Source organism: Anopheles cruzii, chromosome 2, assembly GCF_943734635.1.
Source record: "Anopheles cruzii chromosome 2, idAnoCruzAS_RS32_06, whole genome shotgun sequence".
Taxonomy (NCBI): Eukaryota; Metazoa; Arthropoda; class Insecta; order Diptera; family Culicidae; genus Anopheles; species Anopheles cruzii.
In genome coordinates, this window is record NC_069144.1 from 60,704,022 (window position 1) to 60,729,404 (window position 25,383).

General features: G+C 52.6%; 2 protein-coding genes across 2 annotated transcripts; both read left to right on the forward strand.

Annotated features, from left to right (window-relative positions):
• Positions 1–165: 165 nt before the first annotated feature.
• On the forward strand, positions 166–18,142 carry LOC128267173 (uncharacterized). The gene is made up of 4 exons (XM_053003962.1): positions 166–223; positions 2,853–2,951; positions 7,494–7,525; positions 18,012–18,142. The coding sequence occupies exons 1-4, from the start codon at positions 166–168 to the stop codon at positions 18,126–18,128; spliced, it is 306 nt and encodes a 101-aa protein (XP_052859922.1). The 3' UTR covers positions 18,129–18,142.
• LOC128267174 (F-box/WD repeat-containing protein 7) lies at positions 18,133–23,891 on the forward strand (the record flags this gene model as incomplete). The annotated part of the gene is made up of 8 exons (XM_053003963.1): positions 18,133–20,907; positions 20,970–21,083; positions 21,151–21,669; positions 21,732–21,913; positions 21,990–22,215; positions 22,277–22,487; positions 22,555–22,726; positions 22,803–23,891. Coding segments are annotated over 8 exons (4,311 nt in total), but the record flags the coding sequence as incomplete, so codon positions are not given.
• Positions 23,892–25,383: the final 1,492 nt, after the last annotated feature.

The window sequence follows — 25,383 nt, forward strand, 5'->3', positions numbered from 1 at the left end:
ACACTATATTATGGATATCAAACTAACAAACCTAATGCCGTAAACTTGGTATAATGTTACCCAAAAAGATGTAATAAAGGTCTCCGGTTGGGACGACTACTAAACGAATGGTGCTTAGTTTTTTATTTGACAGATCGTGTTAGTTGACTTTAATTCTAGTGTTCAATGAAGAGCCACCACCATGATAATTCCATCAGTACCTGCAACGAAAGAAGTGCGAAGAGTAAATTTATAAATTAGCATCCCTTTCGTCGCTTCGCAACGCCAGTTTGCAATCCTGCTGTCATTTATTCTCAGAACGCTGTTTTCGTCATTCGTCCAAGGAACAACTGGTTCACACGCCAAACGGTCGTGCCAGGCTCAACTTTGAATCAAACCTTTTACTATGGTCATCATTGAATGTGGTGACTTTGGTTTGCATAGCTTTTTAGAAAATACATACCTTTCACATGGACGAACGTATCGTTGCATTCTGCAGTCCGTGCTAGTTTTTATATCACGCATTTGCCAATCGCACCCGGTGCGTACAGCCGGCAAAGGAAACATACGGTTTCTCTCATGGATTCACGGTGATGCGTTGCATATTTGGTAGTAGAAGAGTCCTAAACGTAGTAAATCACAAAATACTTTACCATGTTTTACTCAACGATGGCGATGATGAGAACGGATTTCCACAACACAACGCGCGAATTTTTATCTGCGATGGCGACCCAAAACACAAACGTCAAATAAGGAACATCCGTCAGCTGTCAAACACGAGTAGGGCTGTGCTCAACTTTGTCAATTTATGAAGGATTAAAATTGGAAAACACTATGCAAAACACGACTTTGATCAATTGAACGCGATTTAATTATTTTTTAGATTTTTATTTCTTTCTATCAGTTGCTATTATATGCTCCCGAACTGCAACTGAATGAGCCTCAAATCTGCTGTCAGGTGACACTCTCGCCCGATTCGCCCGTTCGCCCCATCGTCATTCCGACGAACCAGAGAGAGCGAGAGGGAAAACATCCCTTTCCCGTTCGGCACTTGGTCAGTTTCGGTTAGGAAAGGTCAGGTTCAAAAGTCAGGTTTTTATTCTTCTAGTTTCTTATTTTACTTATTTTTTTTTTAACGAAATCCCGCGGCGTTGTGTGTTCAGGTTTTCGTTCACTGTGTGTGTGTCCAGTTCTCAAGCGCGGAGGTCGCGTTTCGCGTTTCGCGTTTACTCGTACTCGGTTAGGTACGGGTTTTAACCGTGAGTAGCAAAAGAGTTAAAAGCCCAAAAGCCCACCTTGTGCCAGGCGAAGGTAAAAATGGTTCCCCGAGAATCGACAGTGGATTAACAGAGAAACGCAGCAAACGGAAGAAGATACTCGTCGAACGCAATACGCCATCGAGCCCGGACAGAAGCACATTTTTTCCAACCCCGTGGCCCCAATTGCACCTCATCAGCAGCCGAGCGATCTAGGCGATCGAATACTTACCCAGGACGCAGCACACATGTCCAGCGAGCTCTGAGGAAAAGAAACCCTTTTTTGCTTCGATCAAAGTCGTCATCTGCACCCCGTGTTCCCTTTTTTTTTTTCTTCGCGCGTTGCTTGTACATGTGTCTGTGCACCTTTGACGTAGCGCCCGTTGTCTGGTGCCTTCATTTCTGTCACGGTTATCTTGTGTGTTTCTTTTTTTTTGCTCCGTATCGTTACATACCGCAGTACGTGCGGAACTTGAATGTTCCATTCACAATAACACACCTTTGCCAATCGCATTCCGACCAAGCGAAAACGGTGACAACGGCACGAAAGTGCGTTCGCTTGCAGCGGAAACGTCATTTTCCTTCAATGTTTGCTTCTTTTTCTTGGACGCAGGACGCGCACATAGTTGCGTTCCGTGGGTTGCTTGGGTGGAAGAAGGGTAAAGTTTTTTAAAGCTAGTCGACGACGTCCCAGAATAAGGCTAAGGTGTTGGTCAACGATGGCGGCGAAGACAACGCGGATGACGGTGGTGTTGGCAGTCGCGCCAATCAAGCTTCGTTGTACGCCCTTGTCTGTATGATAGTGTTGGTGCAAAGGTGCGGTGCGTTGCGTTTTGAGGCGACCTAGCCAGATAAGCAAAGTCCTTGGCAGAAAATATGTGCAATAAGAAAACTATGCATTACCAAAGACTGTCTTTATCGTCTTTTTTGTCGCTCATCGTCCACAACGTTCCTCGTTTTCCTTAGGTGGTCGACGGCCGTTTTCCCGTGGTGCCCCGAACAGTGTATGTGTAGCCCCCCTGTGTGTCCCTATGCGGTTTGCGTCGTCTGTGTGTTTGGTCCCTAGAAGCGTTTTCCTTTTTGGCAAAGCTTCGCCGAGGCAGAAGAAACCGAAGCTCTTTAGCGACGCAAGCCTCAGGCCACTCTCTCGCCGGATGAGTGTGTGATAAAAGCCAAGATTCTGCCAACGCATCTGCCCGACGCGTCTCTCGGAGTGTGTGCGTTTTTTCATTAATTTAAACCAATGTACCAATATGATTGAGTGAAGCCACCCCTTTCTACGAGCCCCGCGTAACCGGTCAGTATTTGCAGTGCAGTACTGTGTTAAGGAATTTAGCTGTAACTCCCCACTCGGCAAGACGGGAAATGATGCAACGGTAGTGAAAACAAAACCACAAACGAAACACAAGAAACTTCCGTCACCGTCCGCCGGTGTGTGTCAAAATGTTTCAAATAATGCGTCGCTGCTGCTAGGGCGAATCGACCAATCCTGGGAGAGGACGCACGGCCACACTTCGTCAGCCTTGGGCAGATTAAAACGCTAGCGTCGTCGTCGCTTTCGTCTTGGATTCAAAAGGAATCGTGCTTCCATTTTGTCCAACGTCAAGGTGTGTGCAGAGAGCGTGCAGATATTCGGTGCCAAGGTCGCAAGGCTGCACAGTAAATCTGGCGCCGACGGACGAGTTGTGCGACGAGCTCATTATTCCGCTCTAACGGGTAAGTGCATTCTCTAAATGCCCTCATTATGGAATCTGAAACATTGACAACACTTCAGCAAGCCGTTGCCGTGGTGACAACACTTCCAAAGCGCTGCTTGGCTTGGCAGATCAACACACATATGCAGCAAACATGACGAGGGAAAAAGAGACAGAGCGTGAGAAGAGAAAGAGAGAGGGAGAGAGTATACGCATTGCGTTGCGTATCGGATTTTTGCTCACTTTTGGAGGTTATGTTCGCGACAAGGTGAACGTGCGTCTTGCGGCTCACAGATTGTGCGCAACTCACGTGGTCAAAGTTACTGCAAATGAAACATTTTTTAGACGGAAGATAGATAAGATTTAGTGTCAACCTTTCAACTCTCTTCCGCAATCCACCGCCGGCAGCTGGAACCGGGTTCCTTCGTCTAATATTTTCCCACAGCCGTCGGAGCAACCTACGGAATCCTACGGAGTAGCGGACAACGTTTAAAGGTCGCCCAAACGACGCAGTCCCCAAACCGGATAGTTTGAAAACCGGAAATGCAAAGTAATCAATTCGTGAAAATGGGTAAACACTATCTCTTCCCTATGGTCGATGGGAAAAAACAACCCACTTCACTTCTGTGGCGGGCCGCCTTGGCGTTGTGCTACCGGCACCGGCAGCGTCCCCGGCAGGCCGTCGCGTTTAATGATGGGAAACACGAGCGCAAAAAAAGAAAACAAACGTGTTTATCGAAAGTTTCCGAAGGTCCTACATGCGCAGAGTCATCAGCGCCAGCAGCCCGCCGTGTGGCACTTCTTTTTTTCGCGCGCAGGTCCTGTTTACTGTCTTCCGTGGCCTACGTGCGTTGAACGTTGCATTTTTTATGCCAGCTTTCGGCTGTTGTCCCCCTGTGCGCTCCCGGCGTCCCTCGGCGATCGACATCCTGTGCCTCATCAACCGACCGATCAACCAAGACGAGGTTCTCCTTTTCGTTCCCGCTGTAAGGGCACCCGCAGGGCCTAGAAAGCTTACGTGTGCGGTGCGTATCCTTTCGTGTCTGGCTCATCCGATGCGATGTCGTCGTCGTTGTGGTCGTCATCATTGTCATCGCACCGTCTTTGCCCACGATGGGAACCAAAACGAGTCTTGGTCGCAAAACGAGGGACCCTCCTTTGTAACGGAAAGGTGAAGGCCTGGCTCGGGGAGGGCTTTCGAGAAACACGAAGCTCGCTCTCTGTCGTGTGGGGAAGGCGAAGAAGACACACAAGACCGGGCGGCCGGCGTGTCCTACATGTGCGCCCGGGTGATGATATCCCATGAGCGATCGAAATGCGCCAGAAGAGGAGAGACTAATTTTTATCATTTTCTGGCCCGCCGCCTCGCCTTTATAACTGGATTTGTGTGGTACGATTTTTCGGGGGAACGACGACGACGACGCGGATGGAAGTAAATTTTAAATTACAAATTTACAACCCAGCTTAACCTTCTCGAAACGACTGTGCATACTGAAATTAAACGTTGTGCGCGAAGCCCTTCTGGGGACCCCGACAACAACTCATTTGCATCGGGCGCGATGCTGCTCCTTGGCGACTCTCAAGCAGTGGCCGAATTTATTGAACATTTTTTTACGATTTTCTTTTGCGAAAAATCGAAAGTTTCGCGAAAGTGGCATCCTGTCATGGAGAATTTTCGGTTTGAAAACAAGAGGACCACAACTATGCTCCCATCTTCCAACGATCCGGTGGCTCCGTATCTCCAGTCGGCCGGCTGGCCGGTTGTAGGGCTCCCGGAGGTCTCATTGTTTTCGACTTTTACTTTACAGTCGCCCCAGTTGAAGTTGTCTTCAGTTTTTTGCCTCCCGTTGGTGAGCCTGCGGGCGGCCTGCCCCCCGATACGCGTGAGTTTCACGCATGTGTGGCACGGTTCTTTCACGCCGCGTTACACCGCGAGAAGCCAGCTTTTTATGCTCCGAAGATTTTTGGCACAATGGAAAAGTGCTTTTATTACATTCCGCGTGTGCTGGCGCTGTCTCTCTCGCGCGCGGCCCGGCGAACAGGCCCTTTACCCCAGGGCAGCTGCCGTCTTCGAGTCGACCCCATCGACAGAAAATGGGCGACTGTCTGGTGGGCCGTCGGCCAGAGAGCATGGTATTTACTGCGCGCGCGGCGCGAACAATCAATAAGCAGCATTTCATTTAGTTTTTTCGACCACGAAGTGGCCACACAACGGTTGGTGGTGTTGTTGTTTTTTCCTGCCTCCGAAGGAACACGAAATGGGGTTGCCGTTTCATCAGAAAGTGGGAGATAATGTGGCCCCCGGGGGGCTCTGTGGTGCTTGTGGTCCTTCGGTGGAGCCGATAAGAGAAACAACCGGGCCCTTTTCTCTTAATTGGGCCGTTGTAATTTTGTAATCACTCCGCTCTGCGCCGGCGGTCCGGGAAAGTTTATGGGGCTGAAGAAATGTTTTAATCTCGTTTGTCGCGCTCGATGATGGGGAGCCTGAATATTTATGGGGTTGATTTGGTAAGACCCTTCCCAGCAGCAAACAAACAAGGCGCGATCGATTTTACTATGCGGAGGCCACCGTGTCCACCAGCAAGCGATCTTTTACATCCTCCATTTTGTGCATCGCCCTGGAAAGGCAGAGGGAAGGCGTTTGATGCATATCCGGGACACTCGCGGTGCTGCTGCTGCATCCTTGGGCCTCTTCAGTCTCGCTCATTCTTTCATTCCAGGACTCATTCTTCCTGATATCTAGGACACGGACACAGCATCACCACCACCACCGTTACAGAACCGGGAGATGATCCATCGGAATCTCCCTTGCGCTCTGTGTGTGTGTGTGTCGCTTTTTTCAGGTTTCCCTTTGCGATGGGCAAATGAAAAAACAGAAAACTCATTTCCGGTGTTAGTCAGTCGTCGTTGGAGCGGGCCACTGAAAATCGGCAGCAGCCAGCACGATTAAAACCCTACGATAGTAAAATTGATTTGTGTGTGCTCGCTCGGCCGCGTTCCCCGTTTGCGGAACGGAACGAGATTCCGTATTTTAAAATTAGATTCCGTTGCCAATTTAGATACGATCTCGATTCGATCGGGGTTTCCCACTGATTGGTGAATCGTTTTAGAAAACCCACCAAACTTTTACTTGTCCCTTTCTTTTTTAGTTGACGAGTTCCGAGCATCCCTTTGGAGCGCGCTGCTGTTACACTCTTACACGGCGAAAGGCTTGGACCGAAGCGGAGCTGGAAAAAGCAAAAGTGTGCACTTTTGTAGTTTTCATTACGGAAAAGAGAAGGATGAAACAGAAACTATGCACATTTTCGACAAAAAATACAGAGCGGCTTCAATGAATGCGATTGAAGTTTTCAAAGCTGATTCCGGCACCACACACACACACGCGTGCGCGCTCTGGAACCGTTTCCTTTTTTTCCGCTACGCTCCGGTTCGGTATTTAGATACTGATCCTGTCTTTCAAAACTTCTTCACCGTGTCCGCCGTCCGTCCGTCCGTCCTACACGGTGACTGCGCTTTCATCCTTGCCGCTGTGATGCTCGAACAAGGACGAACGAGCCGGCCCCTGGCCGTGCACCGCATCCTTGCCCGGCCGACCGTCCGCCATTCAATTTTTCGAATAAATTGTTTCAATCCCGAGAAGCTGATTTTGTACTTTTTTCCCCCGGCCACCTCCTCCGTCCCTCGGTGCAGCGCGGTGCCCTTCTCCGGCTCTCCGGGGAGTGGTCTTTATAGTCGCAGTGCTTCGTGGCCTCCGCGCCGCAGGAGGAGACCGGAGCCTTTGCTGTGCTGAGCTGTGCCTTTTCTCGTGCCCGGTTCCCGTGGTGGATGTAAAATTTCACTCTCGCTGCAGAATTTCTATCGCCGGCCTGATCTGCCCCTCTGGTGGCTGAGATGGGGTGCTGCTCCGGACGGAACGGGCCGCGGGACGGGTTGGTTCTTTAATGGTGTGTTGTATGTGCACATTTTTAAGCTCATGAAAAGAAGCTTCACCGCTTTGGAGCGACTTATTCGGAATCCCCCGGAACGAGTCACAGCTTTTTCGGTTTGGAGACCGGTGACCGGAGTTTTTTGCCATTTCCCTCTCAAGCTGATTACGATGCGACACAAAGTTCTAAACCTTGGCTAGGCTGTATTTGCTTATGCCAGTGATGATGGTGCGGTTCCATTGTCCGCCCAGCTACAGTGTACTTCTTTGCCTTCGAAAGTGTTTACTCTCCAACTTCCGTTGAATGCACACCTCATCCGTGTACTTACCTAGTTCGGTTCGGTGGACACAACTCGAGCGCTCGAGGATTTATCCTGAGTGCATCGTCGTATTAAAGAAATGGGATTAAACACTATATCCTGCCGATTCCCAGTCGTACTTACCGCCAATGCCTACTACTGATCTGTGGCACATGAATAAATTAAGTCGCTTGCGGCGAACAAAGTTTCACTGCACCCCGGTGCAAAAGCTACAACAATGTGTTCATCCCAAACCGCCTTTTCGCCTTTCCGCACCGGCCGTGGTACACTCGCTCGGTACTAATCCGCTTCCGCATCCGCTTCTTCTCTTTCTTTGCAGATGGATGTTGTCCTTCGGAGGCGTTCCATTCAGTAAGTAGCATATAACGGCCCGATGGCCAGAACGATGGCGGGGAACGAATCTTACGGTTATTGGTGCCATTACAACAAATTAGCTTTGTCCGCGCACTGGGGCGCACTTGGCGGCGCCCAATCGAAAACAATAGAAGCGCTTCGCTTCGTTCGCTGCCTAAACGCACTACGCCGCTGCTCTACTGTTGTGGAATCCCGTGGCCACGTGCGCGCGCGCTGAGTACAGTTAATCTTTATAGACGCTAACCGAAGCAACCGTTGCTACGATCACGCTCCCGTCGCCAAAGGCGTTTCCTAATGTTTTAGAAATTAATCCCCGGGCGGCAGAGCGGAGCGTTGCCAACGAACCCATCTGGAGATCGTATCTAAACGCAATCGCAAACCGAGAGAGAGAGATAAGTGAGTCACATCAATGTGTTTCTTTGCTACTGGCTCCATGTCATTCAACCCACGGCGGAATGGGCCGGGACTCGCCTCCTCAAAACCGGTACGGCATTGTTTCAACAACATACAACACAAAAGAAACACAGCAACCGCACGGCATCACAAAGAATAGGTCCGCATTAGGGCGGCTCAATCATCTCCTCCCGCCTATTGGTCATCAGCGTCATAAGCTCACAAACACGGCGACCAGCGAAAGTCAACCTGCTGCTGCAGTTCGTAATGCACGCCGGCTACCGTATTTTGCATGTAGCAATTACGGGTTACGGGATGCCCCCGCCGGTAGTTCATATTTCATTACAATATTGTTTTGTGCCATCGGATGCTGTGTGCTGATGCCGCGATCCCTATTACGGTGGCTGGTGCCGTTTTGCATCCTGTCCATTACGGCCCATCCTTTGCCGTGGTTCGACCGAGCGATTATATGCCCCGGGAAAAGGGGGTTCGTTAAACGATAATAGTGTTCCAGTGTCATTTTCCCATGTTTGTTGCTACTTAGCAATACCGATGCCTCCGTGTCGGTCCGTCCGTGCTGCTGATAGAGAGGCCGTTAATCGATCGCTTGTCATAATCGATCGGACAGCCAGTGTCCATGAAGCAGACCCCGCAATACACGTTTTGCGGTTCGATTGAATGTTGATTGAATGTTTTGGTTTGGGGAGTGTCTCTGGAAGCCGAGAAATGACGACATTGGCAGTTTCGCTGCGAGTTATCAGCGATCAAGCTGGTGCGATAAGATTGTTTTAATTGGCCTTAATGCAAATTAAATGTTTAGTTTTCGAGTCTAGAAGCAGCTAGAATTGTAAAGGTCAACATCTTAACCACAATCCGTGAGTTGTGTTGGTCTGAAATGCGTCTTAATTCCACTTTAAAGGTTCCACACATATATGTCCTCACTTGACGGGACACTTCGTGTGAACAATCAAAATATTGTTTCTCGGAAATTCCGCGCCGACCGATCACCATCATCATCATCACCGTAATGAGCTGCTGCGTGATGAACAACGTACGTGTCTGCAACAACACAATCCTTAGCCTTTGATCCTGCCTCGAGACGGACCCGAAGGAAGACACGGAGAGGCAACATTGTGTGGCCCTTTTTTGGCTGGCTCTGGCTGCGTGGGAAGCTTTTGGCACAAGAACAGAGAGCCCGTCGTCCCCTATCGAATCGACGGACCCGACCGATCCCGGCGTGGATTTTGTTTCCTTCTTAATTTGCTTGGTTAGTCCGGGCCGCCCGCTCCGCTCGAGACCCGTTCGCGCGTCGATCAATCTGCAGAATTGTATTTTTCGAAACTCCCACGATCACATCCTACAGAGCCAGCAGTCCTTTTTTCGTCTCCGCCGCCGTGTCTCTTTGTCCGAAGATCTAAGAACCGTTTGTGGTGATTCCCACCGCCTCGCCGTTCGGGGTGGGCGAGTTCTCTCTCGCGCCTCCAGAATGTGGGGAGGCCTAATTAAGAACACGTTCTTTTTGGATGGGTTTTTTAACTTCGTTTACCATCTCTCTCTCTCTCGGGCGCGCGTTGAAAAAGGAAAAAAATGGCTGTCCATTCGTGGGTCGTTATTTCGTCACTTCTTCTGCTTCTTGCGTTTGGGTCGTGACTTTCGGTTTCACATATGTGCCTGTCGAGGTCTCGCCAACAATCGCCTCTTGGGGGCCACACCGACGCATTGGACGATGTGCAGTTTCTCAAGGGACCGCGCAGCTCCCAACTATTGCTGAATGTGCTGTCAGCGCGCACGGCGCGGCGGAGTCGCGTCACAGAACCCATCGAAGATGAGCCGATAGAGACCCACCAGGTGCGCTGTGGCGAATGCTGTGGCTGAGTGGGGACTTCATATTCCAAAACACCTCAATCCTGCCACCGACCGACACTTTTCTGGCTTCGAATTTTACCGGTTTTGCGGCTGCTTATGCGCCTCTTGGTGGAGTCGAAGAAACAGGAAGAGAAAAAAGGTCCCGATCGTCGGGCGCGTTCTCACGCCTTCTTCAAATAATCCCACGCTCCGCTGGAAAGAGGTAGACGACGGACGGAGTCCAGGGAGTCCGGATTTGGAAGGTTTTGTGTCTCTACCGTTGTTGCCACTTCCTTACACGCGAGTCGGGCGCGTTCAAGGTTTCGGCCGGCGCGAGTGTGACGATCCTTAAGGCGATTAGAGGTTTTTGATGGTTTAGTGGCCGTTCGGTGGCATGAGTGGGAGCGCTCATTTCTGTTCCAAGAATAATTCGAAATATCGAAAAGCTGCCGGTATCAATATCTCAAGATAGGCGATTTCATCTCCTTGACCTGTATTCGGGTTTCAAAGGAGGGCTTCTTTGCCTGGAACTATGAAATTTAATTTGTTTAATAAATTGTAATAAACGACCCGTTTATTAACGAGCCCGCGGAGGAGAAAACACGGAATCTCCGATCACAATCGAGCGATGTTCCCACCAGATATGTTGGGACCTCACTCTCGGTCCCCGAGTTGGGGACCCCGTTTTCGATGGGAGATCTCTCTTGACACAGTAGCGAAGCCGGTCTTCGATGACTTGTACGACGCGCGGCGGTCTGTTGTGGCTCTTTTTCCCTACATTCTTCAGATTATCTCACCGCGCCGCCGCCGGAGGAATGTTTTGGAGTAACAAAAGTCCCATGATTGGTGTTTCCACGATTTTCCTTGCGTTCTCTCCCGTCCTCTTCTCGGCCGCTCGGTGGGCAACTTGGGCCAGAGTGGTGACCTTTCAGACCTCTGCTTACAGTCTCGCAGCGATCAGTGAAATACGTCGACTGTCCGGCCGAGATTTAGAACCCTTGCCAGCCACATTCGTTGCGTTGCGCTTGCGATGATCATTGCTGCTTCGGCGGCGGACCCAGCGGGAGAAGGCTTTGGCGTCTTCTTTACTTCTTCAACCTGTCCTCTCTCTCGCCCGTGGATAGCGTCGTCTGGAGATCGTCCCAGCCGACGACCTTCTCAAGATCAAGTCGCTGCCGTCTCCCTGGCCACCGCCGTCGCCCTTTCGCCCAGTCGCGCTGTATCGTGCCGCAGTGCCTGTGGGAGACTTCTAGGTTTCTATTGAAATTGTTTCTTTTATCGCCTTTCTGGCTTCGCCTCGCTCTTTCTCGGACTCTGGCCGCACTGCTCCGAATCGTTGAGGTTAAGGTGTGTTCCGCAGCATAAGGGGCCGCGTGTTTATGGGATTTCCATCCAGTCCCTCGCCCCGTCTGGGGAAGGCTTCTCCGCCACATTAACCACCGCGCCGCGCACGGCAAACACCTCCGTACACGCCCCGCAACGGAAAGTTGATCCGGCCGAACCCCCGAAGACCACCGCCACTCTTGGGTGCTTGTTCTGAAGAAGCAGAAGAAGCACAATGTTCAACAGCGCACAACATCGGCTTGATAGCGCGGACTTCGAAGCAACAGACTAAGTTCCCAGACTCTCGCTGTCTAAGTTCCACACACACACAAGGGCTAGGGAACCGCTCTGTTGGGTCTCGATCTCTCGGTGTCCATTCTTCCCATTCCTTCTTCGCGAGAGAAGATCGCTTCCCGGGCACGGATTCGATCGTTTGAAGGCACCACAACCCAACGCATTGATGCCGGATGATGGAAGAATCGACAGAGGGAGGAAGAGTAGGATAAGATGGTCGCTGTGCTTGGAGGCGAGTCGTCTCTGTCAACCATTCTTCCCACCACTTCTTGCAGAATGTCCATAAAAATGCCGGTGATTGATGGTTGCGGAAAACTGTGATCCCCGTGAAGAATCTCGAGTCCATCTCGAGAAAAGCTTAAAGCCGCGTTCCCTTGGCTTGGCGATTGCGCCTTGATGGTGTTACTCTGACGCACGATTCATCAGCCCGTTTATCCACGGTGCGTGTGTTTCGCTTCCCTCGGACCTTGGGAGTGTTTTTGGCTTGGCGTAGCCGCAGCTAAACGCCGTGGCCATCAGCAGCTGATAAAGACAACAAACAAATGAGGGAATCATCTTCGACTTCCCTTTAACCAAAGGCCAAGAGCGCGTGGAAGAAGGAAGCATTTTCGTGGCGTGGCGAGGCCTCACGCTTAACCTGCTTCCTCTTGCGGTGTCGGCGTCACCGCCATTCAATGCCATGTGCCTAAGAAAACAGCCAAAGACCCTTGACCTAGGTTACCGAGCCGTGAGTTGCCTCTCTGTGTCTAGGAAGTCCGTGGGAACCAATAGCTCCGCGGTAACGCTGGTCAAGGGCTTACACGCATTCGACATCAACTAAGAAGCTGCTGAGCATCATCGCTGCCGCTGGCAACTGAAGATCCCACACTTCTAATACGCGCACCGACTGGGGTCATCTTTTCTGCAATCGAGTAGAGGCTTACAAACATCCCTTTGATGGCCAAAATTTCAAAGTTCCAAGATTTACCAGACGACGCATCATGATGCCAATCAATCAAGCAACGATCATTCGAAACCCCTTGCGTGTGTGTGTGTGTGTGGGGACGACATACCTTTTTTCGCCGACCCAAGGAGCAGCAGCAAGGGCGCACCTTCGTCGCACCGCAACCGAAGCGCACTGAAAGATGCCATAAATTAAATTAATGATACAGGACGTGGCACGCCGAGCTGGGCCGAGGGATGTAATCATAGTTTTTGGGAATGATCGAAATGAAACGATGAAGGGAAACGATAAGATTGCAGGGCGATCGCGCTCCATCCGAGAGAAAAAGGCGCGTCGCGTATCGATCGAAATCGGTTTCGTTTCCGTTTCGGAGACAACTTCTCACATACATTATGTTGCCTCGATGGTGGCGAAAGGCACAAAGATACGTTCGCGTTGCGTTCCATGTTTTTTCGAAGTAAATTACAAACGCGCCATCATGTCATTACGGACCGCGGGAATCACAGTGATCACGACGATCACCCATCATAATCGATCCCCGTTGGCTTTTCAGTCGTTCAGCCACTGGCCACACTTCCGGTGGAAACGCTACAGAACGTGGCCCCGGGTGACAGGAAACGGCACCGGGCCGGGCTTCGGTAAAGCAATGCAACGATGCGGCGACGATATCTCGTGAAGACATTTCTTCGCACCGGCTGCAGACACGCAACATACCACCAGTGCCCGCGGTCCGGTTCCCTGCTAGAACGGCTGTGTGTGTGACACGTAATGACTTACCCCTCGGTCTCGCTCGGAGTCTGGGCAGCTAATTTCTGGGCAGCCGGGGCCCAAAATTACAGGATGTTCCAAATCAGCTTCCGTCGCTTTCGCTTCCCGATTCGCGTCGGTCGGCCGTGAAAGTGCGCCGCTCCCCTTTTAAATGCCGGTTCGTGGTGTTTCCTGTCCCAAAGAGGCCGGCCAATGTCGCCATTATGGAAAAATCTTATGGACGGAACTTTCGTGACGTTACCTGCGCAGACGCCATCTTTTTTGGCGGCTTCCATTCAACTAACAATGTGTTAACTTATCTATGAGTACTTGATCGATGCTGCAGGCGACGATGCTAAACGCGCGGGGTACCTCCTCTCAACTGTCAACTCTTTTTGACACATGCGACCGACAGAGAAAAAGGTGTTCTTTAACCAACGGAAGATAGATTTTCGCTGAAACCATATGGTACGAGGAAAGAAGCTACCAGATCCAGGGTCTCCCGTGAATGCGCTCCCTTTTGCTGTGTCTTTCAGCGAGAGAGAGGTGTAAGAAATATTTTTAAATTCACACAACGACGACGGCGCGGCACAGGGAGGGCCCTGCTCTGTTGGGTGAGATCCACAGGAGGGGTGTAAATATAATTTATTATTTTAAAAGTTTACCGGTGCGTCGCGTCTCTTTCTCGGGTCTCTCGTCTTGCCGATTCGCCCTTTGCGCCCTGCCGTCGTTCGGATGATCCTTTTTCTACCTCTTCTTTGATTTACGCGTTGAGTGCGGTGTGTACCCTCTTCGATCGTCGTCGTCGTCGAGAGTTTTGCCCTTTTCGGGGTTCTACTCTCTTGCGGGGCCTGTGTGGTGTCCGTTCGGTGTCCGTGAGAAGAAGATGATGCGCGCACCGCTTACACGCGGGTTATCGGGGTTCACGGCGGCGGGGCTGCCGTTCCATCACCAACACCACCGCATGTGTGTGCGGCGAAGAGGCCGTACCACACAACCACGGGGACCTGGGAACGCATCCCGCCGCGTGATCATGCACCCCGCGAACCCTGGTGCCTGTGGCCTGAGGCGCTCGCCTCTCGCCTCTGTAGCTGTTTTTTTTGTATATGTTTTGTTCTCTTCGCGTTTTTATGGTCATGATGGGCCTCCGCCATATTAGTGCGCGCCTCTGCCGCGTCGTTGCGTCGCGTATGTGCCTTCTTGGGCCGCGCGGAGGAGGCGAGTGTTTGATTTTTGATCGTGAGAAAAATATGGGTAACGTGAGATTTTTCCCCGCTTTTCTTCTCGTCGGCCACCGTGTCTTCCTCGCGAGGTTTTGCGTGGTTCGCTCGTCGGCTTATCTCCCTCTGTCCCCTCTCTCTTGTGGTCGCTTTCTGTCTCGTTCGTTGCGTGATCCTCACATATGATCGCCGGCCTCTCGCCGCCAGTTCAAGAGCCGTTACTATCGGCCACTCTCCGGCGGGGCCCTCCATGTTCATTGTCCACTGTTTGTGTGTGTGTGTGTGAGGAGCGCAGGCTGTGGTTTGCGTTTTTCCCATCGTTCAAATTCCAAAGGACCGCGCCGCGCCGCGTCTTCATGTCGCAGAGTGATGGCGGAGCCGCTGGCTTCCACTTCTCGCTCCGTTGTGGAATTTCGTCCGTGGTTCAGGGTAAGGTGGATGTCTTCGAAGGGGACATCTTCTTTTTTCGATTCAATACACGCTATTGGTTATAGAAAACGGGAACGAAAACCACAAAAAACGAATCGGGGTCGCGGTTGGCGTGTAAAGAAAACCTCTCTCATCTTCAGGCGAGATAACTAGTAACTGTTTATAAAACTTGATTTTATTTACGTTGTTCGCTGGGGCGTAAATATTTATGCTGGCTGGCGCTCTGTGTGTACGCACGCCATTCGGACCTTTCCCCCGTGCTGCTTTCAGACTTTTCCGGCCCGTCGGTTTGTTTTCATTAAAAATATCTCCGCTACCACCCTCGAGAGCACCGAAATCTGAACCGTGTTCGGTCCGGAGAAAAAGGTATGGTCATATATTTTACTTAAAACTTAAAACACTGCCACCGCCGAACGCGGCGAAGAATAGCAGGCGACGAAGTGCGAGGAGAATAAATGAAGCCAGCTCACCACCTACTACGATGATGACGGAGCGGTGCTGCTTCAAATCGGATTATCTCCCGAAATTTGCATGATAAGAGGATTGTACGATGGCGGCGGTGCGAAAGCGACGGATTTCTACCCCTCTCCCGCGCCCCTCGGGAAGAAGCGGGGATCGGGAGGATATTTTCTTTTAATTTTCCCCGTGCCCCGGTGGCCAGTGAAAATATTAATGCTCCGAGTCCAGATTCAGATCCACTTTTCTTGCCGCGCGCTTCGTCGTGTTCATCTCCGTTTTGCATCTCTTCCATCACTGGCCGCACTGGCCTTCTGGCGGGTTGGATTTGACCTGACCTTTTTTCACTCGCTGCCCTGCCCGTCCGGCTGTTCTTCTCCGGAGTCCATTCCCTCCATACGCGGGACAGATGGTGTAGCAGATTTTCGGTGGCCTCTACGTACGGGAAGGTGTGTGTGCAGAGCGCATAATTTGCCTCGCCACCGCCGCCGCAACAGGTGCGCACAATGAAGAGGCCATCACCGAGAGCGGTCAGCCTCCGGCCAGGGTTTTCAGTATATTTACATAAGCCATTGACCCGGCCACCGGTGCTCCTTCGAGCAGGAAGCATATCTCATTGGCAACTTTCTTCGCTTCCTTCGCATAAATCATACAAGAATCGCGAAAAGGACGATCGCGTTTCAACGGACGGGTATCCCTTTAAGCGATTGTGTCCGCATTCGACGGACGGATTATTCTCTTCTCTGCCGCGGCAGTGACAACCGTGATCCCCGCCCGGAGCACACAGGAAGTAGCTCATTTGCCAAAAAGTGCAAACCACCGCCTCGGGTTCGGCGGCTCTCCTTCTCACATCCGTTCTATCCCAGGGGTGGTGCATTGTCAGATTTGGTGCGGCAGCGGCAGAAAAGGACGCGCAAGGGATGGGATTGTGAAAACAGACATCCGGCGGTCGGCGGTGGTGGCCTCCGGAGTCTTGCGCGCGCCGCGTGCATCTTGCCACATCAGCTGTGCCATCTGAAAGTGCAGCTGTCGTCGAAGCACGACGGTGCCGCTTTGCTTTATGTGCCATCCGGTCGGTGTGTGTGTGTGTGATGCGGGGCCACCTTTTCTTTCGCCACAATCAGCTGCAACGGTCTCCTCCGCGGAAGCTTCTTATTTTTCGCGTGCCGCGCGGGGTGATTGCGTCCCCGTAACAGGATTGCATTTTTTTCGTCCCCCGGAGGCGATCGATCTCTGCTTCTCCGTCCGAACGAACTCGGGCCATAATGATAACCTGCAGCGCGAAGATACGCGCCCGCGTTTCTCGGATAATAACACACAGAGTGTGTGGCCACTTTGGCCAAAAAAACGTCCGGCCCGGGCCCGGGACCGTATCGAATCCGTCGGCGACCAACAAAAAAATCATTTTCTTTTGAAGTTGAGGGAAAAAAACACGTTGCAGCTGCAATTATTGGGTACTTATGGTAATTTCACAGCGGCCAGCGGTTACGATGGGGGCCCCCGGTTGCGTGATGCCTTACGGGGAGCGATCCCAGAACTCCGGATCGATTTCGGGGAGGTGCGCGCTGGTTCGTATATTTATAGATGTCCTTCCCGGAGCCATTTAATGATACGCGCCGCGCAATATGTGGGAGCAGTACGATAAAGGACCGGGCATCATACCGCCGGAGAGTCGAATTCTGGTCGCGACGGACCGCAGACGACATTCCTAACACCTAATGAACCGTTTAAAAACCGGATTGTTGGCCAAAACGAAGCAAAAAAAATAAGCGGACGAAAGCGAGGAGCGGAAAAACTTTAGCGGCTCAGCGTTTATGGCCCCGATGTGTGGCCACAAGTGAAGCGCATCGATTTTTTCTGCCTGCCGCTCGTTGCGTGCGAAGTTGCATTTGGTAGGCTTCTGTATTTTGCCACGGGGCGACCACTCGGGGTGATCCTTGGTGTCGCTCCGCAAGATCATCTCGGTAAGGGAATTGATTTGAAAAAGATCCCCTCACAACACTCGGACATAAGAGACGCGCGGTCACAGCTTCGGCTGGTGGTCGTTCTGCTGTTGCTCTGTGGTTCTCCCAACGGCCAAGCGTAATGTCGCTACGACGTTGCGCCCCACCACAAAGAGGGCCACTCTAAACCCCGGCACCGATTCAAATGTGGTGCAATTCGATCCGCGCGCTCGGCCGGCCAAGCCAAGTCAGGTGGCTGTCGCGCAGATACCGCGCTCTAATCTGGAGGTTGCACCGGGTTTCTTCGACGCCATTTCGACACACCGCCGCGCCGCGAAGTATCTCGTATCGCGGGCGCAGAGTGAAGGTTATTATGCAAACCGCGCGCGCTCGTGTGGTGACCGCAGGCGTGCGTATGTGACGTCTGCGGCCGCAGCGAACAACAGGTTATTGGGTGAGGTGGCCTTATGTATGTTGGAACCAACGAAAACTAGTTCTTCAGCAGACGCGCGAGCGACGTTTGCTTTTAATATTTGTTATTCTTCTGTTATGCCCCGAGAGCACTATTTGCGCGCCTATCTCGCGGAACACTTTCCTCTTTTCTCTGCTGTGACCTCCACCGCGGCTTTTGCGAGGCACACCGTCCGTCCGTTCGGCCTTGTCGCGGGTTTAATTTTAGACACACCTCACCTCCGTCGGCCGGATGCACCGCCAACGGGCCGCCAAGGTGTGTTGCGTTCGCCCCGCGCCGGCGGTTTCTGCAGCGCGGTGCAAAACGACCGAGTAATTGTGTCACCACCGGTCGCCCGGAGTGCCGGACCATTTCGCACCGAAAAAACGGGGACACACACAAAGCATTTGCTGACGATCTTTTTCTTCTCTCCTTGCAGTTGACGACGACGTCGACACTACGCCGCCGCGCCCGAGAAAAGTGCATGCGACCGCGACACGCGCTCCCCGACACGGCCGAATCGAAGAATGGCAGAACCATGTATCCTCAGCATTGAAGACAGCCTGAAGCAGCTACCACAGGCAGTGCCGGCCGCCGACAGCGTACCACCCGCCAGCCCGATCAGTCGCATCGAGTCGCCCATCGTGGTGTTGGGGGCCGATCTGATCCGTGACCCGGATGGAGGGACGACGACGCTCAGCGACAGCGGTTCCATCACGCCACGGGCGCTCTGTGAGCATCATTCCGTCACCGTGGGCAACGTGACCCCCGTAGCCGGCGCCGGCGATGGCAAGCAAGGAGCCCTCGACGAGGACTCCCGTCAGCGGCTGCTCCGCATTCCGGACAGTCACGATGATAGTGATGACGTTGATATTAGCACCCAAGAGGATCATCACCAGGAGTGTCCCATCATGATGGAGACCCCGGCCGTTGATCGGAGCGAAGCGCACGAACTGAGTGGGAGCGTGAGGTTACTCGCCGCCGCCGCCAACGGTGGCGGTGCTCGGGACCACCCGGCTCATTCCGGCGGAAAGCTGGTGATCATCCGGGAAAAGTTGGCCAAACCGAAGCGCCTGAGCGATGAGTTCTTCTCGGCGGATGACGATAACGAAGACGATGACGAGGACGAGGAGGAGGACCGTGAGGAGGACGAGGAGATCGTGCGGACGACATCGTGCGTGCAAGCGATCGACGATGTGGGCGATTGCGATGCTCACGCCAGTTTGAACGAAATTAAAAATCTCAGCATCACCGGCAGCAGCACCGCATCTACTACCGGAAGCCAATCCCTCGGCGGCGGCGGCGGCAGTGGTGATCCGGCGGAGGACGACAGCGATGATGATGATGAGGACGACGGAGAAGAAGGAAGCGTGGCGGCGGACAAGCCGAACGAGGAAGACGACGAGCAGCTTCTTCTGGACGATGTGCAATCGATGGACGCGATCGAGCGGCGCGACTTTGAGCAGGAGCAGCGACTGACGGGTGGCTTTTTGCTCAGAAACAGATCCCTGATATCTGCCGATAGACTGAATTTAGAATTTATAAATACAATCCACAACAACAACCAGCAGCAGCCTTCGAGCAACGAGCCCGCGCAGGCGTCGTCCTCGTCTCATCAGCCACAAGGATCGGTCGAAGGGCCGATCGCCAAACACCAAGCTACGGATGGCGGCGAGATGGAGGAGGCCGCAGACGAGCTGGAAGAGGACGTGTTGCTGGAGGAGATCGCACGCTCTTCGCCAACACCGTCGACGGCCACACAGCTTACAACAACGCCAACTAGTAGTAGATATCAATACAAACACGATCCTCACCAGCAGCAGCAGCATCGTGCCGGCGTTACATCGGGCAACAGTAACGGGAAGCTCGATGGCGATAGCTTTAGTAGTAGTTATAGTAGAACAAATGAGAACAATAGTACAACAACCAAGCGCGCGGTGAACAAGCTAACGAGGAATCTGTCCGCCAGTCTGGCCAACTGCAGCAAGGATGGCGATGGCTATGGCGATGGTGTTGACGCCGGCGGGCAGGCGGAAGATGCCACCGAAGCACCGTCGAATTCCCTGTCGTCGTCATCGGTGTCCTCGCTGGCATCCTCTTTGCACGAATCGTTCAACGGCGCACCCGGGAAAGGACAACGGCAGCAGCAGCCTTCCGATGCCTTCCTGAATGCAAACTCCAACGATAGCCTGTCGTCGGAGCAATCCGTTTACGTGGCCCGAGACGCAGAGGCCGCGAAGACAGCGGTGGACATTCTTTCGGCCGAAAGCGGCCTGGTGGCGGATCTGCTGCCGCACACGGAAGAAGAGATCACAGCGCACGATCCGTGCTCCAGTTCGTCCGCTTCGTATTCCTCTTCGTCGTCTCCGGCGCCCTCCCAGACGCAACCGCACAACGGTGACGTGACGATGGATGGGTCACACTCCTCGTCGACCTCCTCTTCGATACTGCCCCCGACGGCTTCACTGTCCATCACCGGGCCGGGTTGCTCCGGCTCCTCCGGCTCACCGTCGTCGGCGAGTGTCGTCGAAAAGCGCGACCCACCGGAACCGGAAGCGAATGGTGGTTGCCTCTCAGCGGCGGCCACACAGCCCTCGACCAGCTCTGCTTTCAGTTGTCCCTTTTCGAAGGATATCAAAGCAACGAACAGCAAGTCGGCCACCAGTAAGATATCATCTTCCGCATCATCATCCTCTGGCGGCGGCAGCAGCAGGATGGTGGTTGTGAAACAGAAAAGTGGCTCTTCTTCGAGCCATCACCATCATCACCACCAACGGCAACATCACCATCTTCGTCGTGGCACCGCCGCGGATGATGCTGCATCGGCGGCGGCCGGTGGTGCCGGTGCCGTTGCTGCGTATCAGCAGTGCGATGCCAGCACCAACACGTCGAACTCGCCGGAATCGAGTGAACCGGAAATCGATGAGGAAGATTGGGCCGACTGCGAGGAAGGGACGGACGAGGAAGTGTGCACGTGCCGTGACTACACCGACGAGGATGGGTTCGCGACGAGCGAAGATGAGCTGCCGTCGCGGGATGTCGATCTTTCGAGCTACACCCAGCTCGATGCGATCTCCGAAGATCTGTTGCCCGATGCGCAGACTCCGCGGCTTCACCGTAAGCGGAAGTTGACCGAAAATCGCAACCTCTTTGGCGATACGGCGGCGGCCATCGGTAGTCCGTCGGCGGCGAACGCAGAGTCGCTCAACTACACCAGCCGCAAGCGTCTGGCGCTCGATGCGGCTGCGGCCACCACGACGACGGCAATCAGCTGCTCCGGCTCGTTGACGGTAGCGACCGTTACAACACCCAGATCGCTGCGCAGTCCCATGAATGTAGGTTCGATGGTGGCCGCGGGGACGTCGAACGTCGGAGCTAATGCTTTTCCTTTCGACAGATTGCAACGACACCAACTTCATCCGTATCGGGAGAACGCAAGACCCCTAGAACCATTATACCGACCAAAGATAATCCTCCTCCCGAGCTGAACGAGTGGCTGCTCCAGTTCCAGGTGAGTGGCCGCTGCAACCCACCGGGGGGGAGTCCACGTCTTATGTGCAATTTATGTTCCGTTTCAGCGATGGACGCACGTGGAGCGGCTGGTGGCGGTGGACCGTCTGATCGAGCACTGCGAACCGACCCAAGTTCGGCACATGATGAAGGTGATCGAGCCACAGTTTCAGCGTGATTTCATCTCGCTCCTCCCGAAGGAGCTCGCCCTCCAGGTGCTGTCCTATCTGGACCCGAAGGACCTGCTGCGTGCCGCCCAGACGTGCAGCAGCTGGCGCTTCCTGGCGGACGACAATCTGCTGTGGAAGGAAAAGTGCAAGGCAAGTGGTATCGTCGTGGAACCGTCAACCGATCGGCCGAAGCGGGGCCGCACCGGCAACATGCCGCCCATTTCTTCGCCCTGGAAGGCGGCCTACATGCGGCAGCACATCATCGAGATGAACTGGCGATCGCGCCCGATCCGCACGGCGAAGGTACTGAAGGGTCACGACGATCACGTCATCACGTGCCTTCAATTCTGCGGCAACCGCATCGTGTCCGGTTCCGATGACAATACGCTCAAAGTTTGGTCCGCCATTACGGGCAAGGTGAGTGTACCAGTGAGGGATCCAAGTAGTCGTCACGCTTACGTCTATCGTTTTTCTTTCAGTGCCTTCGAACACTCACTGGCCATACGGGGGGCGTGTGGTCATCGCAGATGGCCGGCAATATTATCATCTCGGGCAGTACCGATCGAACGCTGCGCGTCTGGAACGCCGAAACCGGCCAGTGTATGCACATCCTGCACGGACACACCTCAACCGTGCGTTGTATGCATCTCCATGGCAACAAGTAAGTTGAAGGGTCGATGCCTACTACCATGGGCTCTGTATCTAACTTGGGGTTTCTGTCCCGCTCCCCTTTGCAGAGTGGTCAGCGGGTCTCGTGACGCCACGTTGCGCGTGTGGGACGTCAATCTGGGGACGTGTCTGCACATGTTGGTGGGCCACTTGGCGGCGGTACGGTGCGTGCAGTACGACGGTAAGCTGATCGTTTCCGGTGCGTACGATTACATGGTGAAAGTGTGGAACCCGGAGCGCCAGGAGTGTCTGCACACCCTCCAAGGACACACCAACCGAGTTTATTCGCTGCAGGTAAGCCCACAAGGCCCCGAAGATAAGCGTATGATAATGACACCCACCGTCTCGTTGACAGTTTGATGGGGTGCACGTGGTTTCCGGGTCGCTGGACACTTCGATACGCGTATGGGATGCCGAGACGGGCTCCTGCAAGCACGCGCTGATGGGCCACCAAAGCCTTACGTCGGGCATGGAACTGCGGCAGAACATTCTCGTTTCCGGCAACGCCGATTCCACCGTCAAGGTGTGGGACATCATCACTGGCCAGTGCTTGCAGACTCTGTCTGGTAAGTGGACGCTGAACACTGCTGAACCGGTGTTACGGTGATCGCTGACCTATCGCTTTCGTTACAGGCCCCAACAAGCACCAGTCGGCCGTCACCTGTCTGCAGTTCAATACGCGTTTCGTCATCACCAGCTCCGACGATGGAACCGTGAAGCTGTGGGACGTAAAGACTGGCGATTTTATCCGCAATCTGGTTGCACTGGAATCGGGCGGAACCGGTGGCGTCGTGTGGCGCATTCGGTAAGTCAAAGGCCCGTCCTAGTTTTTTTTGGAAGGAATGCCCCCTCACATTCGTTTTCGGTTCTATTCCTTGCAGCGCAAACGATACGAAACTGATTTGCGCCGTCGGCTCGCGCAACGGAACGGAAGAAACCAAACTGATGGTACTGGATTTCGATGTGGAAGGTGCCTGCCTGAAATGCTCATAGTTAGTAAGAACGAAAAACTGATGAGACCCTGAGAGAGAGGTCATCTATTCCATCCCCGATTCCCAACTCATGCGCCCGCCTCCCGCCGCCAATCCTTGCTCTGCTCCGCCATCCCGAACCCCCGAGTCCTTGCCATTTTACAATGATACAAATGCTTCTTTAACAACAGCGAGCACGAACCGATCGCGCTTTGTCGTTCCCTTTGAAGATTGTAACAACTCACGCACGACGCAACTCACACAAGTTAGGATAATGTATTTAAAATTAAGCATTACGAAGAAACGCAGGAGCTAGCAGCAGCATTGGAAGACGGAGGGTGGTATGGTTGGCCACAGGAAGAGAGGTTCTCCCCAGGGATCCCGGTTTAGGCTTCGTTTGTCGGATCGAAAGCGAAGTGGTCGAAGAAGGCGATGATCCCGTGCTCGGTACGAAACGGTGGTCCGAATTTGAATGATTCCGAAGTTTAAAAGAATGCAGAACACATGGCTTTCGGGCAGAAGAACTCAAAATCCCGCCCCGCCCAGTCCCTGGATATACTTTGTCGCCTCTTGCGCGCTTCGCCATGAACTTGGCGGGGTGCTGCCCCCATTGCCATTCCGAAGGGCCTCATGCAATAACGATAGATCTCAACGGATTCTACCCACAGTTAGTTTTATACACATCCGGTACTGCCGCGTCTGTCGCACCTCCGCCCCGTTGGGGTGGTGCGCAGGGTTTTCTTTCCCAAAACTTTAGCTCATAATATAGTGAATTTTTCTTATAGTTAATATTTCATCTCTCCTCGTTGCCCTCGGCGTGGGCTCTATTAGGTTTTTATTACCGTTTATAGTCCTCCGTGTGTGTGTGTTTGTAACCCTTCCCCTATCCGTTTGTTTTGTGTCGAAATTCACAATCACTGTTGTTGAGTTTTACGTTGTTTTTATTCTCTTCTCGCGCGGCGCCAGATGTTGATGCTCTTTTTAGCGATTGTTTCGATCTTTTACTAGCCGTTCGCTCCCTAAAACCGGGGGCCGAACGGCATTGTTGTATTGTTACTTTCCTTTTCCCCTTTATTTGTTGAGAGTTGCAAAAAAAGAAACCTTTGTTTAAATTGCCTGTTAAATTGTGTTAGATCTTGACAAACTCGACTCGACAGCACACTTCGTTCGTTAAATCTATTGTTTGCTCTGTGGCCTTTTGTGGCCTCCGTTGGGTCGACTCGCTACTCTAATAATAGCACTGCCAGGTGAAATATATGTGTTCAACATTCTTTTAAAGTTTCGCCAGTCACAAACACGAACGACGAAAAGCCACGAAAACAGGAGGTCGCGGAAAAGAGGACAGAGTGCAGAAATCGCAACGCAACATGATCTTTAATAAGGCTCACGGAACATTCACGAACAATGCTTTATTTTTACCCAACGTTAGTTTGTAGTGTAGTCAGCAAAAAACAATACAAGAAACATTAACAAATGAGACACCATGTGTGTGTGTGTGTGAGTGTCTGTATGTGTAGCGAAGGCAATATGTAACTATATAGCTGGGGAGCGAGAGGACAACCAATACGCGAGGTGTTGGCAAATAGGAACCAGAAACTGTGAGGTATAGGATGTGTTAGGCTCCTCGGAACAAAAATAGGGAACCCCGCTAAGGAAACGGCATTCTGTGTAGAGGAACCTTAGAGGAGCCATAGAGAACCATAGACCTATAGAAGAAGTCTAGCCCATCGTTTGGGCGCCTGTCGGTCCTCTAATCACAAAAACCGGACCCCGTAGCGCGTTCTCTAGCGATTTTGTTTTCCATTTCTGTTCTGGATGCTTTTTTCCCCGGTTATGTTTAGTTAAACCCCCCAGCATAGAAGGTGCCAGTAATGGGTGCGTCGTTATTTTTTAGTTATATTCACTTTGGCCCGAAGTCGTCCCCTCTTTTAAAGTCTGTTCTTGGATGTAAGTGTTCAACAATTAAGTTTTTAGTTTTCCCCCCCACTCTGTGAAGCTGCTACTTTTGTATTGTAACACACACATCATGTGCTTCTGGTTTCGGTTGTGCTGTTGTGAATCGCGCACGGTGTGGAAATTGCGTAGTCCACGGCAAGCCGGAGAAAATGATAAAAAACGAACTTCAATAACACAAAACCTAGCGAGAAAATCTGCGAGAAACATTTCATTTATAGCAGAGTATCCGAAAAGCCGAAGCCGGTTGGGAATTTTCAGATTCTTCAGCAACCCTCGTTTGCCCAACCAAACCAATGTTTACTGCGACTGCAGACGCAATATGACAAACGCATAATTTGTTTATGTACACACGTGTGCACTCCGACTGTGTGTGTGTGCCAGAATCGTATCGTACACGCACACCATCCCGTAGCCAGCTGTCAACGATGACATAAAAAGAGGGCCAATGTTGGATGTTGGCTGGGCGGCGAGCATGTAAACAAACAGCATTATGCTGCTTTGGTAGTGGTGGTGGTCCGGAGCAGATGTGGATTTA